At 47.4% G+C, this 19,766-nt stretch overlaps 1 protein-coding gene across 2 annotated transcripts in view; it reads right to left on the bottom strand.

Moving 5' to 3' along the window:
- Window positions 1–19,766, bottom strand: part of SLC22A16 (solute carrier family 22 member 16) — a 64,134-nt gene that overhangs the window by 4,783 nt on the left and 39,585 nt on the right. For both annotated transcript variants that reach the window (XR_003855603.1, XM_029595267.1), the window contains exons 6-7: window positions 11,915–12,024; window positions 10,908–11,007 (exon numbers count right to left, since the gene is read on the bottom strand). Coding sequence is in view for 1 of the 2 variants with exons in the window: in XM_029595267.1 (XP_029451127.1) it covers window positions 10,908–11,007; window positions 11,915–12,024 (210 nt within the window). In the remaining variant the exon portion in view is untranslated. The remainder of the gene's footprint in view (window positions 1–10,907; window positions 11,008–11,914; window positions 12,025–19,766) is intronic.

The following is a 19,766-nucleotide window of genomic DNA, read 5'->3' as shown; positions in this document are numbered from 1 at the left end:
CCCAAAATCAGATTAAGGTCCCAAGCAGGGGCAGGAGGGCACAGTGAAGGTTTTAAATGGAGCAAGCCTCTCATGAAACATGATACTAAGGGTTGTGTTGAAATGGAGACATTTCCTATACCCTTATGGTACGCAGACACTGCACTAACATGCACCCTGATAGAGGAAGTATTTAGGCCTAACTCTGACAGGTGCCAGAGATTGTCCAGGAACCTCGCAGTGGAACAAGTGAAGGGGGTCTATGGACATGGAAGTGCACCAGACCGTAAACCTCTTCCATTTAGAGCGATAAGACCTTCTCGTTGAAGGCTTTCGTGAAGCCACCAGGACTCGGGATACCGACTATGAAAGGTTAAAAGGTTGGAGTATTAACCTTTCAACATCCAGGTCGTCAGAGACAGAGCCTGGAGGTTGGGGTGACGCAAATACCCTTTGTTCTGAGTGATTAGAAGGGGATCCTTCCCCAGAGGAATGTGCCGGCATACTGAAAGGTCCTGGAGGATTGGAAACCTCACCTGGCGTGGCCAGTGCGGAGCTATCAGGATCATTAATCCCTTGTCCTGCCGGCGCTTCACGAGAGTCTTTGAAATGAGAGGAAGTGGAGGGTACGCATAAAGGAGACCACTGGTCCAGGAGAGGGCGACGGCATCTCTTGGTTGCGAGTGGTGACTGCGAATGAGGGAGCAGAGGTTGTTTACTTTGTGGTTGTGGACCGACGCAAAGAGGTCTATGCAAGGGTAACCCCAGCGTTGGAATATCGTGTCCGCTACCGTGGGGTTGAGAGACCACTCGTGCAGCTGGAAAGTGCGACTTAGCTTGTCCGCCAAAAGATTTATTTATTTATTTAAAATCTTTTCTATACTGTCGCTAAGTTATATACCATCGCAACGGTTTACATGTAGGCACATAAATTAATGTAGGTAAGGGCATACTATAGCACATTCTAATAGGTGCCGCTAAAGGTTCAGTTACAATATATCATTAAAGACAATCAGTTGTTTAGTGAAGTAGGTCATGATCAAATGTACCAATAAGGTACTGTTCACGGGTAAAATTCACTATTCATAGTGTTACAATTATGTTTATAGTGATGTAGAGTTCATAGACCACTCTACTGTGCATTCCTAAGTGCTGTGCACCGGTGCTCTTCTGCCTATTCCTAAATATTTTCTATTCTCCCGTCTCTTTATAAAATGCTTGTTTAAAAAGCCATGTTTTTAAACTTTTCTTAAATGTTTTGAGATCTCTTTGTAATCTGATCTCTAGAGGCATTGTGTTCCAAAGTGTGGGGCCTGCTAGTGATAAGGCCCTTTCTCTCACTTTTGTTAGTCTTGCCGTTTTTACTGAAGGAATGGTTAAGAGTGCTTTATTTGCTGATCGAAGGTTTCTGTGTGGGAGGTCTACTCGTAATGCTGTGTTTAACCAGTCCAATTTCTCATCATGTATTAGTTTATGTATGGTACATAGGGTTTTGTATTTAATTCTGTGTTCGATAGGTAACCAATGTAATTCCGCCAGGGTTTCAGTTATATGGTCCCTCCTCCTTTTTCCGGTTAGTATTTTTTGAAGTATTTGAAGTGGTCTTAATGTTGTGTTCGGGAGTCCTAGTAGAAGGGCATTACAGTAGTCTGTGCTGGAGAAAACTAGTGCCTGTAGAACTGTTCGGAAATTAGTTAGTGTTAGTAGTGGTTTTAGTTTTCTGAGTACCATGAGTTTAGCATAGCTTTCCTTTACTTTTAGTGATATGTGCTGTTTTAGATTGATTTCAGGGTCCATTATTATTCCAAGGTTTCGTACTTTTTCAGCTAGTTCAATTGTCTGGTTGTTATTGAGGATTATTGGAGTTTGGCTGATTTCAGTATTTTTCCGTTCTAAGTGTAGAAATTCTGTTTTCTCAAAATTAATCACAAGTTCCATTTGGTTTAGTAGTTGTCTTATAATGTCAAGGTACATGTTAGCTAGGTTTAACGTTTTTTCTAATGTGTCTTCTATAGGTAGAATTAGTTGAATATCGTCTGCATAAAGTAATGTGTGATTCCTAGTCCTGCAAGCAGATGGCATAAGGGCAGCATGTATATGTTAAAGAGGGTTGCAGACAGGGCTGATCCCTACGGTACTCCTGTTTTGAGATTGATTTTTTCTGATAATGTGTTGTTGATCTGAACTTGGTTATTTAGGTCTGAACGGAACCAGTTTATTGTTTTGCCATGTAATTCAATTTCTTCTAGTCTATTTAGTAGTATTTTATGGTTTACTGTGTCGAAGGCTGCTGATAAGTCTAGCATTATTAGAATGTAGTGTTTACCACTATCAAAACCTCTTAGAATGTTATCTGTTAGCGAGAGAAGTAGTGTCTCAGTGCTGTAGTGCTTTTAAAATCCGTGTTGAGATGCATACAGTATGGTATTGTTATCCAGGTGTTCAGCCAGCTGTTTCTGTACTGTTTTTTCTATTAGTTTAGCTATTAAGGGAAGATTTTATACTGGGTGGTAGTTGTTCAGGATCAGGGGGTCACTGTCTTTTTTTCTTTATGATTGGTTTTATAATTGCTCCTTTCAGTATATCTGGCATAGATCCTTCTTCTAGGGATAGGTTTATGATCTTAGCTAATGTATGGGAGACTGTGTTAGCGGATTTCTTAAGTTCGAATGTTGGTATTGGGTCGATTTTGTCCACTCCTGGCAAGTAGGTTGCTTTGAGGTACATCGAGCGGGAAAGGGCCCATGCCCATATCTGAGCAGCTTCTCAACTCAGGAGGTAGGAGCCCATTCCCCCTTGTTTGTTGATGTACCACATCACAACCTGATTGTCGGTTTGAATCAGGATGGCTTTCTTTGATAGGCAATCCTGAAAGACCTTAAGGGCATATCTGATCGCCCGTAGCTCCAGGAAATTTATCTGGTGTTTGACTTCCTCTGGAGACCAGGTTCCTTGAGTCTGCAGGTCGCCTACATGTGCACCCCTCCCGAGGTTGGATGCGTCTGTTGTTAAGGTAATTTGGGGATCTGGAGCCTGAAATAGAAGGCCTTGAATGAGATTGGAGTGGTGTATCCACCAGGCTAGTGCCAGACAAACTGTTTGGTAACCTGGATACTGGACATTGGCTGAAAAGCTTGAATCCACTGGCATTTTAAGGTCCACTGCATCACTCTCATGGCTAGGCGAGCCATCGGAGTGACATGCACCGAGAACGCCATGTGACCCAGCAGTATGAGGAAGTGACGAGCAGTTGAAGATACTCGAGTCTGTAGTTGATACGCCAGAGATGCTCTGGTGAAAGCACAATCCTGAGGGAAGAAGGCTTTCGCCTGTATAGTGTTTAGGTCAGCCCCTATAAAGGATAGGGTTTGGGATGGAACTGTCTTGGATTTGGGATAGTTGATTAGAAACCCTAAGGAGATCAGGATGTTGATAGTGAGACGCAGCAAGGTTAGTGTGCCCTGCTGAGTCGGAGCCCTTATTAACCAATCGTCGAGATAAGGGTAGACATGGACACCCTGATTCCTGAGGAAGGCTGCGACAACCACCAGGCATTTGGTGAATACTCGTGGAGCGGGCGCTAGGCTGAATGGTAGTACACGGTACTGGAAATGATGAGGGCCGACCAGGAATCGCAGGTACTTACGATGAGATGGAGTAATTGAGACGTGTGTGTAAGCGTCTTGGAGATCTAGAGAGTATAGCCAATCTCCTCTTTGTAGAAGAGGAAGTAGAGAGCCCAAGGTATCATTTTGAATTTTTCTCTCTGCAAAAATTTGTTTAGGGCGCGGAGGTCCAGTATCGGGCGTACGCCACCTGACGTTTTTGGTATTAGAAAATACCGGGAATAAAACCTCTGCCCCTGCTGGGAGAGGGGCACTGGTTCTATTGCTCGGGATTTGCGGAGGGATGAGAGCTCCTGTTCGAGCAAGGGAGCGTGGTCGGACATCCCCCACATCAGCTGAGGCGGAGAGTTCACTGGAAGTCAGGAAAGTTAGGTGGTAACCCTGAGTGACTACTGCAAATACCCACCGGTCAGTGGTGACTGTATGCCAAGTGCTATTGAAGTGGCAGAGCCGATCGCTGACCGGTATGGATGGAAGAGGAGGTTGGCTTACAATCTCTAGGAAGGAGTCAAAACCCTGACGCTGATCCAGGCTGAGAAGCTGGCTGAGACTTTTGAGGCCAAGTCTGCCTGGATTGACCTTTTTGGTAAGGTCTGGAAGGGCGTCCTCTAGAAGCTGGAGGATAAAATTTCCTTGGCTTGTAGGCTGGCCACTTAGAGTCACACCTGAAAGTTCTCTTAGGGGTGGAAGGGAACTCAGACGGCACCGAAGAAAGCTGGTGCAGCATTTCATGGTGGTCCTTCAACTGCGCCATGGTCTCTTGGATATGTTCCCCAAAGAGTTTATCACCCACACAGGGTAGATCTGCTAACCTGTCTTGGGCTTCTGGTCTTAAGTCCAAGGATTTGAACCAGGCCCATCTTCTTGCACTAATCCCCGCTACAGACACTCTAGAGGCCGTGTCAAAGATATCATACGCAGCGCGGACCTCGTGCTTTCCAGCATCCAGACCTTTCTGAGCCAGAGTATGAAGTTGAGTCTGGAGTTGCTCTGGTAAAGAATCAGAGAAATCCTGGATCCTCTTAAAAAGGTCTCTGCTATACTGGGTCATGTATAACTGGTAAGAGGCAATGCAAGATATGAACATTGAGCCATGGAAGACACGCCTGCCAATGGCATCCAGGGATTTTTGTTCCTTCCCTGGAGGTATGGAGGAATGAGGTTTTGAACATCATGCCTTCTTCTGGGCTGATTCAACAACCACAGAGTGATGATCTAACTGTGACTTTTGGAACCCAGGAGCTGACTGCACCAGATAGATGGCATCTGTCTTGCGGTTGACAGGTGGGACCGAACATGCGTGTTCCCAGTTTCTCTTCAGGAGATCAAGCAGGATTTCATGAATAGGTATAGACATGATTTCCTTAGAAGCATCTAGAAATTGGAGTACTTCCAGCATCTTGTGCCTAGAGTCCTCCTCCGTCTGAAGTTGAAAGGGAATGGTTTCAGACATTTCCTTGATGAAATTAATAAAAGACAGATCTTCTGGCGGAGAATGTCATCTTTCATCCGGGGGAGAGGACACTGATGGTAGATCATCTGTATATTGGGATGTATCATTGGTCCAAGGATCATAGGGCTGATCTCCAGCACCTAGTGGGTCTCCAGCAGGGAGAAATGGTGCTAATCCCGAAGGACCAGGCCTAGGCACCGACGGCATCGATGGAGGCATCGACGGCATCGAAGGAGGCACTGACAGCATCGATGGAGGATCCGAAGGGACCAGTGACATCGATGGACGAGTAAGTGGTAAAATCCCAGATGGTGGAATGGGTATCGATGTTTCCTCATCATCTGATGATAATGGAATCGGAGTGGAAGGCACTGGACCCTCCGGTGCTCTCGGTTCCATCAGAGGCAGGGCACCGATCAATACATCCAGGCTACCCAGTAGCAGTGTGAACGCTACGGGAATCGGATCGGTGAACGGGTTGGGGACCGGTACTGGCATTGATGGAGGTTAGAAGCCCTGAAGTGCTTTACCGATGGCCTCTTGGATCATCCGATCCAATTCCTCACGGAATCCTGGGGGCGTGGAAACCCAGCTCCAGAGTAGGAGGCAGCACTTGCGTAGCTGGAGGGTCCACCGGTGAAGGTGGAATCGCGGATCCCAGCACCATTGAAGGTGGGGAACGCCTCGGTGACCCGGTCACAGAAGAGCATGGGGCCTTTCTGGATGGGGCTTCTTTGTCGGTGGCTCTGTCAACGCCAATGCCGAGGGCTTGCCTGGATTGGCAGACTGAGCCTTACAATGACGGTGTCGACATCTTTCACTATGATCTCCTCTGTCCTTTTCTTGAGGAGGCAAGGAGGGAATCGACACCTTTGGAATAGTCGACGTCGGTCGGGCAGCAGTGGTGCTGGCGAGAGGTCGATGGCACCGGCTCGGACGAAGTCGAAGCTATCGATGGAGTCGGGGGTTTTTAACTGAAAGAGAAACTCCATTTTCCCTAAATGAGCCTTACAGCCCTATGGTGTCATTTGGGCACATTTGGTGCAAATTAGGACATCGTGGTCGAACCCCAAACACATAACATAGACCCCATGCGGGTCAGTGATAGACATTGTTTGACTACAGCCAGGGCACTGACGAAAACCCGACGCCATGACTCTGACAAAAATTTAGCCGTGGTGCGGTCGATGGGCAGTAGGCCCCGAAGGGATAACTCGACAGGAATCGACCACAACAAGGGTAAAACCTTACCTTTTGACTGCAGAGTATGTATATGGATAGGGGGACCCCTATGGGGTAAGTTTTTTGAAATTTGTTTGAAAGAAGATCCGTGAGGAAAATTCCTGTCAGGAATCTCAAGAGAGCTCCTTAACCCGCTTGGTTACTGCTGCGCAGAAAAAAGAAGACTGAAGGGGGACCCCTGCTGGATGCAGGGTCAGTGCATTGCTGGGCATGCCCAGTAGGTGCCATTCAAAGTTCTAGAAACTTTGACAAAAGTGTTCCATGATTGGGCTCCATCCTGATGATGTCACCCATATGTGAGGACTACCATCCTGCTTGTCCTGTGAGAAAATATCTTACTGCTCCAGCCCTTCCCCTTCAGGCTGCATCCACAGAACAGAAGGGGAGGGACAGGAGAAGGGAGCAGAGCAATCATTTCCTACACTGTAGGATCTGCTGCAGCCTCACTCCTTCCCCTCCTGGGCCAACAGGAGGGGAGAGGATGAGGCCAGATGGCAGCATATAAAGAGAAAGAAGAGAGAAGAGACTGGAGAAAGGAGCAGAGGAATTATTTTCTTCTCCGATGTATCTACTCCAGTCTCACCCCCTCCTCTCCTCAATCAACAGCCAACACATAAGGGAGAACCAGGAGGTAAGGGCCTGGAGCAGACAACTCTGCTTGAAGTTCTTTGTTATCCCTAGACTCAGGACTCAACTGAGTAAGGGAGACAAATGGAACACAAATCAGAGAGATGTGATTTACAGAGGCTGGGGGAGAGAGTGCTGGGGGTCATCCCCTTATTTCGGAAGGGGGGACAGCACATAGCAGATAGAGACAGGGTATGAATATGAGAGAGTGGGTGCATTAGTAGGGAAGGTAGATAGCGTGGGACGAGGGGGGCTTGGAAGAGAAAGTTGATACACCTCGTCCAACTCTGCTAATCATCACCAGCCTCAGGGTGATCAGAGGTATGGTAGCCGGAGTGACAAATGACTTTTGTCTGATTTTTGTTTCCCACAGCTGGTGTTCCACTTATTTAATTTAAAAAACTTACAGACCATGCTCTACAAGTTTACCTGGTTGCGGTTTACAAAGTCTAACATACATAATAATAAAAACAAAATAACACTCCTCATTAAACAAAACAATTCTTAAGAAAGCTGAGACAATCAATTCTGCTGCAAACCAATGTCTGGATAAATCATGCCATACGAGAGAAACGCGAGTTTCTTATAAAAGTGCCATATAGTAGCATGCACGTGCTAAAGGCCTGCTTGAACAAAACAGGTTTTAGGCTCCCTTTAAATTTCTTGACATCCATGGTCATGCTTAAAGTTTCAGGAAATAAATTCCATAGTTTTGGACCAGAGATTTAGAAAGCACTGCCTTTTACTATATTTATAAATGACCTGGAAATATGAACAAGTGAGCTGATCAGATTTGCTGATACAAAATTATTCAAAGTTGTCAAATCACAAGAGGATTGTGAGAAATTGCAAGAGCACATTGCAAAAGTGGAAGACTGGGCATGCAAATGGCAAATTAAATTTAATGTGGACAAGCGTAAAGTGATGCACTTAGGGAAGAGTAACCCAAATTATAGCTACACAATACAAGGTTCCACATTAGGAGTTACCACTCAGGAAAGGGATCTAGGTTTCGCTGATGAAAATACATTGAAATCTTCTGCTCAGGGTGCAGCAGCAGCCAAGAAAGCAAATAGAGTGCTGGGGATTATTAGAAAAGGAATGGAGAATAAAACAGAGACTATCATAATGCCTCTGTATCACTCCAAGGGGCGACCTCATCTTGAGTATTGTGTGCAGTTCTGCTCACCTCATCTCAAGAAAGATATAGCAAATTAGAAAAGGTACAGAGAAGGGCGACCAAAATGATAAAGTGGATGGAGCGATTCCCTTATGAAGAAAGATTATAAAGAGGTTAGGACTCTTCAGCTTGGAGAAGAGATGGCTGAGGTAAGATATAATAGAGGTCTATAAAATCATGAGTGGAATGGATCGAGTAAACATTAATTAGTTGTTTACTCTTTAAAAAGTACAAAGACCAGGGGACACACAATGAAGTTACTAAGTAATACACTTAAAACTAATAAGAGAAAATATGTTTTACTCGATGCACAATTAAGCTCTGGAATTCATTTCCAGAGGATGTGGTGAAAGCTGTTGGTATAGCTGCGTTTAAAAAAAGGTTTGGACAAGATCCTGGAGGAAAAGTCCCAGGTTCTTATGGCCTGGATTGGCCACTGTTGGAAACAGGATGCTGGGCTAGATGGACCCTTGGTCTGACCCAGTATGGCATGTTCTTATGTTCTTAAAAGTCCATTAATAATTATTAAGGTAGAGCTGCAGAAATTCACTGCTTATTTTTGGAATCTATCTACCCCTTGGGATTCTGCCAGGTACTTACTACCCTTGAGAGAAACATGGGGGTAGCCTGCACAGAGCGGCAGTTACTACCATAAGAAGCTTGCTGGGCAGACTGGATGGACCATTTGGTCTTTTCTGCTGTCATTACTATGTTACTATGTATATTGTATCCAGAAAACTGGGGAAAGCAAGTGTAGTGAAGAAAGTGCAGGTGTTATATGGTTTCTCAAACAAGTATTGATTAGGATGCGGGCAGCTGAATTTCAAATTAATAGCAATGGATGTGTTATACATGCAGGTACACCTAAGTGTAATGAATTGCAATAATCCAGCTTTGTTAGTATTAGTGCTTGCAAAACCATTTGAAAATCATATGCCTCAAGTACAGGTTTTAAGCAGTTTAGCAGGTGCAATTTAGAAAATGAAGATTTAACGACAGTAGAAATGTTATGTTGCGTGGTCAGAGAAGAGCGAAGGGTTATTTCCAAGTTCTGGGCCTTCCGTGTAATTGGGAAGCAAAGTCCATCAAGATCTAAAGCAGCTGGGATGTTACACGTTGGATTTTCTATGCTGGATAGGAGTGCTATTTCAGTCTTGGCAACACTGAGCTTTACTCTCGTGTGCGTCAGCCACCGTGAAACAAAAGCTAGAGTATCAGTCCAGGATGAACTGCATGGTATGAAAAACACAGCGTCAGCACTTGCACAGATTCAGTGACTTTCTCGATTTCATTTCTGAACTACTTAAGGGTTTCACGCCGAGGCCTGGGATCCTGGGATATCAGAGGGGCATTGGACAGAGACAGACCCCCACTAAAATTAAAATAAATATTCAGAGAAGAGAGACATTTCTTCTGGAGGTAAGCAAAGATAAAAAAAAAATAAACCCTCAGTTTCCACTTTTACATTTGCTTGGTCAGGGGTCATCTCCTCCATCTACAATCTCAGGGCAAATAAAGCACATTGTGATGTCACAGAATGTTGTTAAAGCTGCCCTGCCATTGGTTGGTGCCTGATCACATGTTCACAGTGCAGCAGATGTGCTTGATGTACAGTCACCTGACCTCATCTGGCCAATCACGGAGCTTGATTTTTCACAGACATTTCATAATGAGAAATGACCTACATACAGCACAAGGCTGGAAAATGCCTAGAGGAGGATGGAGCATTTTTTTTTTTAATGATGATAGGGAGATGTCTCAGGCCTAGAAAACATAACCTATCCCATAATTATCTCTCCTAAATAATGTCAGTATCTGTGGAAGTCCAGAAGGATATTTCTGCTGTTTGCACCATACAGCTCATACCATGGAATAAACTCCAGCCAGCCATGATCAGAGTGGATGCTTTTAGTAATAAATGAGAAGAGCTTTAAAGTAGGTCAGAAACACTCCAGGCAAGTATCCTGAGATAATGCTCATCCCACAGCCCCTGTAAAGGTTCTACACTTCTCCCTAGTTTTCCAACTGGGAATCTCAGGATTTGAGCCTGTAGCCTTCTGGCTCCCAACCTAGGACTCTACTGCTGAGCTAAAGGAGCAGCTTGCCTGAATGAGGTGGTAGGCAATTCCTGTCTTCAATTAGCCAAGTTACTCATGTGCATCCCCCTCTACTATGTCACATGTTCTGATGAAAGCTACAGATTCACAACCAATCCTTACCGAGGCTTGTCTGGCCTTCCTCAATTTACAAACCTTGGGTGGATGTGTGATCAGAAACATAATAATTACTCCAGGGGGCTGAGCCGACATTAGATCAAATGCACAGGACTACAAAAGTAATTAGTTACCCTAACCAGTCCAGTGGCAATGCCCTCACTTTCGTAAGAGACCAGAGCAGTGGGATTAATTCTGGGAAAGTAATAAGGTTCTGTTTCTAGGTTTGAAATTACCTTTGGAGATTATCTAAATGTATTACTAGCAAATGTACATTTGCCCTTCTCTCCTACAGACAGACATCTCCGGAGAGCAGGGATGGTTTGAGAGCCTTTTCCTAGTCTGCGCTCTATGACAAAAAGCTTTGAGAAATGAGGTCCAGCTCAGGCCCTGGGCCTTCCAATGTCCCGCAGGCCAGGTCCAAGGGAAGCCCAACAGTGTTCCTGAGCAGGATCTGGGCTGAGGGTCCTGGTTGCCCTGGCCTAATTCTAGGCAGTTAATATAAAGGTGCTTTTCTGTTTACACCTCTGGAAGGAATCAGTGATCAGTAACTGGCAACTAATGAGCCGACTGGCACTTGTGGTTACCTGTGGCAGGAAGACCCAGACGTCAGCCAGGTAAACGCAGAACGGGGCGACCACACTCCCGACGCGGCACATCATGCTCCCGCTGCCAACCGCAAGAGACCTGAAATACCAGCCACAGCTATTATTACTGCAGGCCCAGAAAAAAGCCTTACACTCCTGCATACTATGCAGTACCCTCCACAGCAATTACTAGCAGGCTCTCCCCCCCCAACATGGGCCTGAGCAAGCCCAAACCCATCAGAGCTCAGAAGCTAAGCAGGAGCAGACCTGGTTAGCCTCTGGATGGGTGACTGCCCCAGCTGCAGAGAGCAATGATGAACATCTGCAGCATCCTGCCAAGGAAAGGTCCAGGATCCTTTCCCCCCCCTCAACCTGAAAGCAAGCCCGAGCCTCAACTACTACACAGCCAGCAGCACTGCTTGGGAGGGGAAATCTGCATGGAGCTTCAGTTACAACCCTAAAAAGAACAGGGAAGGGACACAGAGCAAGACTGGTAGTGTGCTTTAGAAAGGATAAATGCCTAGAGGTGCACTTATCACTCTAAATACCTTTTTGGTTTCTGTGTGTCATCACTTACCATCTTGCTATGTCAGCAGTGGAGCCTTCCCCTGCCGAGTCATCAGCTTTGAGTTTCTGTAAGGTGTCCCTTCCCCCTCCCCCAGTAATTGCTCTGCACCCCTAAGGGTGAATACGTTCCAAACAGAGTCCTGACTCCCATGATGTGCATGCTGCTATCTGACCGGTCCATACACAAGGGAGCTTGTTAGACATGTGTAAAATGAGCTGAGGTGTGCCTCTGTCAAGAAGGTGGCCAGAGAAGCAGAATCAGTGACCCTACGACATCAGGTGCAGCTGGCTGCCAAGACAGCGTCTGCTGCATCGCGTTCTTCCAAAGTTTATTTCACGGCTGGGTTAATGGAGGCAGTGAAGATATTCGTGAATAAAGCATTCAGATTCCACATACAGCACAGCAGAGAGACGCGGGCCAAGCGTTGGCAGACTCTTACCGTACGATGGTTGGATACAGCTCGGCTGTGTACAGATAAATAAGGCCAAATGCTACCCCGATGGCAAATTTGCCCGTCATGGTGGCGGCGATGCTGAGCACACTGAAATCCTGGGGAAAGAGAGGAAGAGCTGAGCATTACCAGACCCCCTTGCACCTTCCCACCCATGGATCTGTTGCTGCTGCACAGCTGGATTTACCAACAAGCATCTGCCTGGCCCCCTCTGTGCTTAATGGAGCACTAATGAACTGGTCACAAATTCAGCCAAGCTCACAAGTGGACAAGGGGCTCTAGAACCCAAGGACTTAAGGACTGCTGGCAGGGGGAACAGGTCTGATCCAACTCTTAGCAAATCTGCCTGCTCTCACCAGCGGTGGATTCTGGGCTAAGGGTGACTCTACGCAGTGCTGGTGCCAGCGCTGCATTCCCTCCTCCAACACGGACGTCCAAATGTTTCCCTCCCACTCCTTTCTTGCCTTCCCTCGCCGGATCTCAGGGGCTCTGCCTCGGTGATGTGTTCCCTGACTGCATGCAGCGAGCACAGGTACTAAGTTAGTGGATGCTCAGAGGCCCCCCGCCCCCTGCATGCGGCAGCCCGGAGAGGCTGGGACGACTAGGGGCCTATGAGGACAGGCCGACTTAATCCTCTTGCTCGCTGCAATCCCAGAACATGTCGCTGAAGCAGACTCCCTGCGAGCCAGGGGCGTAGCAGGGGTGGGAGGGATCCGAGATCCGGGGTGGGATTGGCAGTCTGTTGAGCAGTGGGGACAGGGACTTTGTCAAACCCTCCCCCCCCCCCCCCGAAGGCATGACCCTCCTTATTTCTGGGGTTATCTGGAGACACCATGCTATTACATACAGGCAAAAGCCACTTAGGAATTTGCCTCAAGGGGATTTGAAGTTCCAAAACCTCTGAGAGTAAGGTAAAACCCAGAACTGGGTCTTCTTGTCCCTGATCACCTGGCACTATCTAGTAACCTCATTATTTCAATAGTATGCAATCTCATTGATTGAACATCTGTTCATTTTGTCTGTGAGAAGAAGCTGGGAGCCAGGGCAGTGCCCTGGGCAACGTCAGCCCCCTTTCCTTTCAGACGCACGTGCTCGCAGACTAGAAAGAATGGCGCACCCAGACCGAAAGAACTCCATCTTCAGTTTTTTCCTGACTGGAATGAACCAAAGATGGCCTCGCCTGAAAATACCTGAAAATTCTGGAGTATTTTTGGTTCATTGAAAAGTGGCCTCCCTAGACCTGGCTGGGGTCCCCCTCCACCGCGTCCTAAGGTCCCCCACCCATACAAGGAAATGGCGGCAGCCGGCCCGGAGAACACGTTGACAGTGCTTTTGGCGCCGGTCTCAGGGCCAGCCAGGGCCATTTTTAGAGAGTTGCAGCAGGGCAGGAGCAAATGGGGATCGTTGCTATCCCTTTCTTCCAGCAAGACCCCCCTGGAAGGGGTAAGTGGGGGCTGGAGAAGTTCCCCCCGTCTGGCTCATTTTGGTGAGGGGGGCAGGACTGGGTTTGGAGAGACCCAGAGAGGCCACAGCTGGGACTTGCTCATCACAGCCTGGTAGGCCCGGGCCCCAAATTATTGGCGGTGGGTGGGGGAGAGTCAGAGGGGTCTGAGGAAGTTTCGGGAAGTGGTAAAGGTTGCCCCACGGGGCTAGGTGAGGCCTCGTTTCACTTGTTTTGTTGTTTTATGGTTTATTTTCTGTTTATTTTTGTTCTGCATATAAATGGAACCAAAACAAACATTAGAATGAACTAAAAAATGAAATAACACCCTGCCACCCCCCACCTCAAAATGAAAAAAATAAATCAAAAGGACATTTTATGGGCTGAACCTTCCTATCACAGAAACATAGACTGACTCAAAAGGGCAGCATGGTGACCCCTTGGGCTTGCCACCCTGCTTGTGAAGCAGTTCTGAGTGCTACAGTTCTACTCTTTGGTGCAGTGGGAGCCAGGAGCTGTAACTCTGCCTCTCAGGGCAGTGGGAGCCTGTAGGAGGGAGCCGGGAGCTGGAGATGTGTCTCTTAGGGCAGTGGGAAGCTGTAAGAAGGAGCTGGTGTTGTGGCTCTCAGGGCAGTGGGAGCCTGTAGGAGGGAGCCGGGAGCTGTAACTCTGCCTCTCAGGGCAGTGGGAGCCTGTAGGAGGGAGCAGGGAGCTGGAGATGTGTCTCTTAGGGCAGTGAGAGCCTGTAGGAGGGAGCTGGGAACCGGAATTGTGCCTCTCGGGGTGGTGAAAGCCTGTAGTCCAGTCAAAACAGGAGCTGTGCCTTTTAGGGCAGTGGGAAGCTGTAAGAAGGAGCTGGTGTTGTGGCTCTCAGGGCAGTGGGAGCCTGTAGGAGGGAGCCGAGAGCTGGAGATGTGTCTCTTAGGGCAGTGAGAGCATGTAGGAGGGAGCCGGGAAGCGGAGTTGTGCCTCTCAGGATGGTGAAAGCCTGTAGGAGGGAACAGGAGCTGTGCCTCTTAGGGCAGTGGGAAGCTGTAAGAAGGAACTGGAGTTGTGGCTCTCAGGGCAGTGGGAGCCTGTAGGAGGGAGTTGGGAGCTGTAGCTGCACTTCTCAGGACAGTGGGAACCTGTAGGAAGAAGCCAGGAGCCAGAACTGCGCCTCTCAGGGCATTGAGAGCCTACCAGGCTGTGATGAACCAGTCCCAGTTGTAAGCCAGAGCTGTGCCTCTCAGGGTAGTGGAAAGCCTGTCAGAGGGACCTGGAGTTGTGCTTCTCAAGGCATTGGGAGCCTGTAGGAAGGAGCTGGGAGCCGGAGCCGGAGCCAGAGCCAGAGCCGGAGCTGAGCCTCTCAAGGCAGTGGGAGTCTGTAGGAGGGAGGTGGGAGTTGGAGCTGTACCTCTCAGGGCAGTGGAAGCCTGTAGGAAGGAGCTGGCCAAAATGATGAGATGGAAAGTGAAATGCTAAGAGAAATTAGGGAAGCTAACTAAATTAGTAGTGCATTAATAATGAGAAATTACCCCTTACCTGATCATTTTCTTTAGGACAGTCAGATGACTCCAGAACAAGTGGGTTATGCACCTCTACCAGCAGATGGAGACGGGGCAAACTGATTTCACAGTATATATACCCCATGCAGTGACAGTCTGCCAGTATTCTCTTCAAATCCAACAGCGGACAGACTAACAAAAACATGATTAAAAACCGAGAATCATTTCAGCACTCAGCCAACATTGAGCTCAGCCAAGAATGAATTCACACTAGTCTAGGGACTGGAGGAACACTTACTAGTAATCCCTGTAACACGTAGCCATGGAGGAGGACCATAATACAACCATTCAGCAGCCAAGGAAGGGAGGCTGGATTCATCTGACTGTCCTAAAGAAAAGGAAATTATCAGGTAAGTAGTAATTTCTCACTTCTTAGTGTCCAGTCAGATGAATCCAGAACAAGTGGGAGGTACCCAAGCTACTCCCGAATAGGGCGGGAGGCTGCCCGTGGTCCAGTCAAAACTGCACGAGCAAAGGCTGCGTTCTCCCAGGCTTGCACATCCAGACGATAATACCTGGAAAGGTGTGTAAGGAGGACCACATTGCAGCTCGGCAAATGTCAACAGAAGACAACAATTTCACTTATGTGACACTGCCTGAGCCCTAGTGGAACAGGCCCTGACCTGACTAGGTAACGGCTTCCCAGCATCAATGTATGCAGCCATGACTATCTCCTTAATCCAGCAAGCAATGAGCCCACGAGCCCAGCTCTCCTTGCTTAGTGCTGTGAAGGACAAACAGGCAATCCGTCTTCTGTAAAGGCTCAATAACCTCCAGATACCAGACAATGTGTCTCTTGACTTCCAAAGGTCGCACAGACGATACTCCTCTACATCTCTTTCTCTGTCCAGAAATGGCAGGGAGATGGACTGATTCAAGTGAAAGTCAGTGACCATTTTCGGTAGAAAGGAAGGAATAGTACGCAGCTGAACCACCCCTGGAGTCATCTGGAGGAATGGTTCCCAGCAAGACAAGGCCTGCAATTCAGAAACTCTACAAGCAGAACAAATTGCCACAGGAAACACCGTTTTCAAGGTCACTAACCACAAAGTCAGGTTAAGCATTGGTCTAAACGTAGGGCCCACTAAGATATCCAATACCAAATTAAGACTCCATAAAGGCACCGGAAACTTCAAAGGACAACAAAGATGTTTCACTCCTTCAGGATCAGGCCACATCAGGATGAGCTGAGAAGGATCCACCAATTCATCTGACCTCTGAAACAGGCAAGAGCTGCTATGTGTACCTTTAAGGAAGTACCAAGCCTTTATTCAAGCCATCCTGTAAAAATTCCAAAATGAGCAGGATCTTGTCCTAACAAAGAAGAGTACCTCAATCTTTACACCAGGCCTCAAATACTTGCCAAACCCGCATATAGGCCAAGGAAGTCGAGAACTTTCTAGCTCTTAGCAAGGTGGAAATCAGAGCCGCAGAGTATCCATGTTTCAGTAGGAGAGCCCTTTCAAGGGCCATACCATAAGACAAAGTAGAGTCAGATCTTCGTGAAGAATAGGACCCTATCACAATAGATCCTTGTACGCCGGAAGCCGAAGGGGCGATTCTACCGGGAGCCGCCGCAGATCTGCATACCACAGTCTCCTGGGCCAATCTGGAGCAACCAAGAGCACCAACCTCTGTGGCACTCGATCTTTCAGACTAATCTGCTCAACACAGGCCATGAAGGAAAGGCGTACAACAACTTGTCTTCCGGCCACTCCTGCACCAAGGCATCGATCCCCAATGACTTTGGATCCCTCCTGCGACTGAAGAATCAAGGAACTTTTGCATTGCGAGAAGTTGCCAGGAGGTAAAAAATGAGAGACCCCAGCGATCCACAATCAGCTGAAAATGCTTCTTTTGATAGCATCAATTCTCCTGGGTCCAGACTTTCCCTGCTGAGAAAGTCTGCTCTTACATTCTCTTTTCCTACTACACGCAAGGCTGAGATCATCCAGAGATGTAGTTCGGACATTCCATAAGTTGATCTCTTGTAACACTTGTTGGCTCTTGGTTCCTCCATGCCGATTTATGTAACCACAGTCGTTGCGTTGTCCAACATTATCCGGACTGTTCAACCCTGCAGCCTGTTGCCGAACTGCAAATATGCCAACCGGACTGCCCTGTCTTCCAAACGATTGATCTTCCAGAGAGACTCTTCTGCATCCCTGCACCCTTGCGCTGTCAGTTCCTGACAGTGAGCTCCCTAATCACGGAGGCTCACATCTGTCATCAGTACTAGCCAGTCCACTGGTGCTAGGGGAAATTCCCTTCCTTAAGTGATCTGGCTGTAGCTACCACTGCAGTCCGGAGGAGACCTCCATCGGCAAGTGGAGCCGAATCGAATAGTCCAGAGATTGCGGGTTCCACCAGAGACAATAGGGATTGCTGAAGAGGATACATATGTGCTCTCACCCACGGTACCACTTCCAGGGTAGCTGCCATTAATCCAAGTACCTGCAGGTAGGACCATATCGTCGGGCGCAGAGAGTTCATCAACAGATGTAGCTGTGCCATCAACTTCTGAATACGAACTTTCGGCAGGAAAACCTTGCCCTGCTTCCTGTCAAACCGAACCCCAAGGTATTCCAAAGACAGAGATGGCTGAAGACTGCTCTTGGCCAGGTTCACCACCCAGCTGAGCTCTTGCAACAGGGAGATCACCTTACGGGTCCCCAGCGGGCTCTCTTCCAGCGACTTGGCTTGAATCATCCGGTCCAAATACCGGTGTACTAGGATCCCATCCTGTCTCAATTCTGCTGCAACTACCACCATTATCTTGGAAAAGATCCTGGGAGTGGTGGCCCAAAAGGCAGTGCCCGAAACTAATAATGGCGTCCCAGATCTACAAATTGCAGAAAGCGTTGATGCGTTAGTTGAATGGGATTGTGAAGATACGCCTTGGACAGGTCCAAAGAGGTAAAAAATCCCCCCGATTGCACGGCCATTATCACCGAGCACAAGGTCTCCGTGCGAAAATGTGTCACCAGCAGATGACAGTTGACACCTTTGAGATCCAGGATGGGATGAAAGGATCCCTCTTTCTTGGGCACAATGAAATAAACTGAATATCGCCCCATATTTTCTTGAGACGTGGGCATCAGAATCACAGCCCTCATACTGAGGAGCCTTGCCAATGTATCCTCTACTGCCTGCTTTTTCTGAAGGAGTGGTAGGGAGAGACCACGAACACATCCCCGAGGAATACTGTGAAACTCCAGCGCATACCCTTCTTGTATCACCTCCAGGACCCATTGATCCAATGTGATCTCAACCCACCACTGATAGGGGGATGCCTCTCTCTCTTCTATCTCCTGTTCCCGGGGGTGGGTCGGCAAACCTTCATTGGGAGGCTCGGGAGGATCCACCCGAGCCCACATCCCTTCTGGGCTTCCTGGGACGAAAGAACTGAGGCCTACCAAAAGGTTGAGTTTTCTGAAAGGTTGCACCTCTATAGGGACGAAAACGCTTGGATCCCCTAGCACGACCCCTCATGCTAAAGGAATGTGGTGTCTGCTTCTTATCCTCCAATAATCGAAGAAGCAGTGATTCACCCCACTTATTGGCCAGTTTCTACAACTCGCTCCCAAACACAATGTTAGGTTCTATCTTAGTTACAACTCAGGAAAGAGATCTAGGTGTCATAGTGGATAACACATTCAAATCGTCGGCTCAGTGTGCTGTGGCAATCAAAAAAGCAAACAGAATGTTGGGAATTATTAAGAAGGGAATGGAAAATAAAACAATGGATGTCATAATGCCTCTGTATCGCTCCACAGTGAGACTGCATCTTGAATACTGTGTGCAATTCTGGTTATTGCATCTCAAAAAAGATATAGTTGTACTGGGGAAGGTGCAGAGAAGGGCAACCAAAATGATATAGGGCAGTTGTTCCATGCCCCTTGAGGAAAGGCTAAGGAAGTCAGGGCTGCTAAGTTTGGAGAAGAGATGACTGAGGGGAATTATGATAGAGGTCTACAAAATCATGAAAGGACTTGAACAAGTTAATGTAAATCGGTTATTTAACCTCTCAGATAATAGAAGGACTAGAAGGCACACCATGAAGTGAGCAAGTAGCTCATTTAAAACAAATCGAAGAAAATTATTTTTCACTCAGCGCATAATTAAGCTCTGGAATTCACTGCCAGAGGATGTGGTTACAGCAGTTAGTGTAACTGGGTTTAAAAAAGGTTTGGATAAGTTCCTAGACCTAGAGAAAAAAAACCAAACTGCCTTTAATTAATTGGATTGGCCACTGTTGGAAATAGGATACTGGGCTTGATGGACCCTTGGTCTGACCCAGTATGACATATCTTATGTTCTTACGTAACAAGAGCGAGCCTTTAAAGGGCAATTTCATGAGGTTGGCCTTGGAGGTCGCATCAGCCAACCAATTTCTCAGCCATAATTGACACCTGGCGGCTATTACTGAAGCCACCCCTCTGGCTGAGGTGTGGACCAAATCGTAGCCCGATTCTGCCAAGCAGACGGCCTCTGGTTCCATAACTGCTCTGGAATTCACCCCAGAGTCATCAACCTCTTGAGAGAGAAGTAAACAAGAGCTAGCCACCAGGGAATAACAAAAGCTATTTGCAAGTCATTACCATTGCTTCAATTACCTGCTTAAGGGTAGTTTCAATTCTCCTATCGTTTACCTCCTTCGAGGCCTCTCCTCCCTCTACGGGGATAGTAGTCCACTTGGAGATTGCACATACAAGCGCATCCACCTTTGGAAAATGTAAACACTCTCTCACCACCAGATCCAGAGGGTACAAGCCTTCCAAAGCTGAACCTCCTTTGAAATTAGCCTCCGAGGTGTCCATCACAGGGGAAAAAACAAAAGGCTTTATGCAGA

Source organism: Rhinatrema bivittatum, chromosome 3 (assembly GCF_901001135.1).
Source record: "Rhinatrema bivittatum chromosome 3, aRhiBiv1.1, whole genome shotgun sequence".
Taxonomy (NCBI): Eukaryota; Metazoa; Chordata; class Amphibia; order Gymnophiona; family Rhinatrematidae; genus Rhinatrema; species Rhinatrema bivittatum.
Note: the sequence above shows the minus strand (reverse complement) of the source record. Positions and strands in the feature narration are given on the sequence as shown.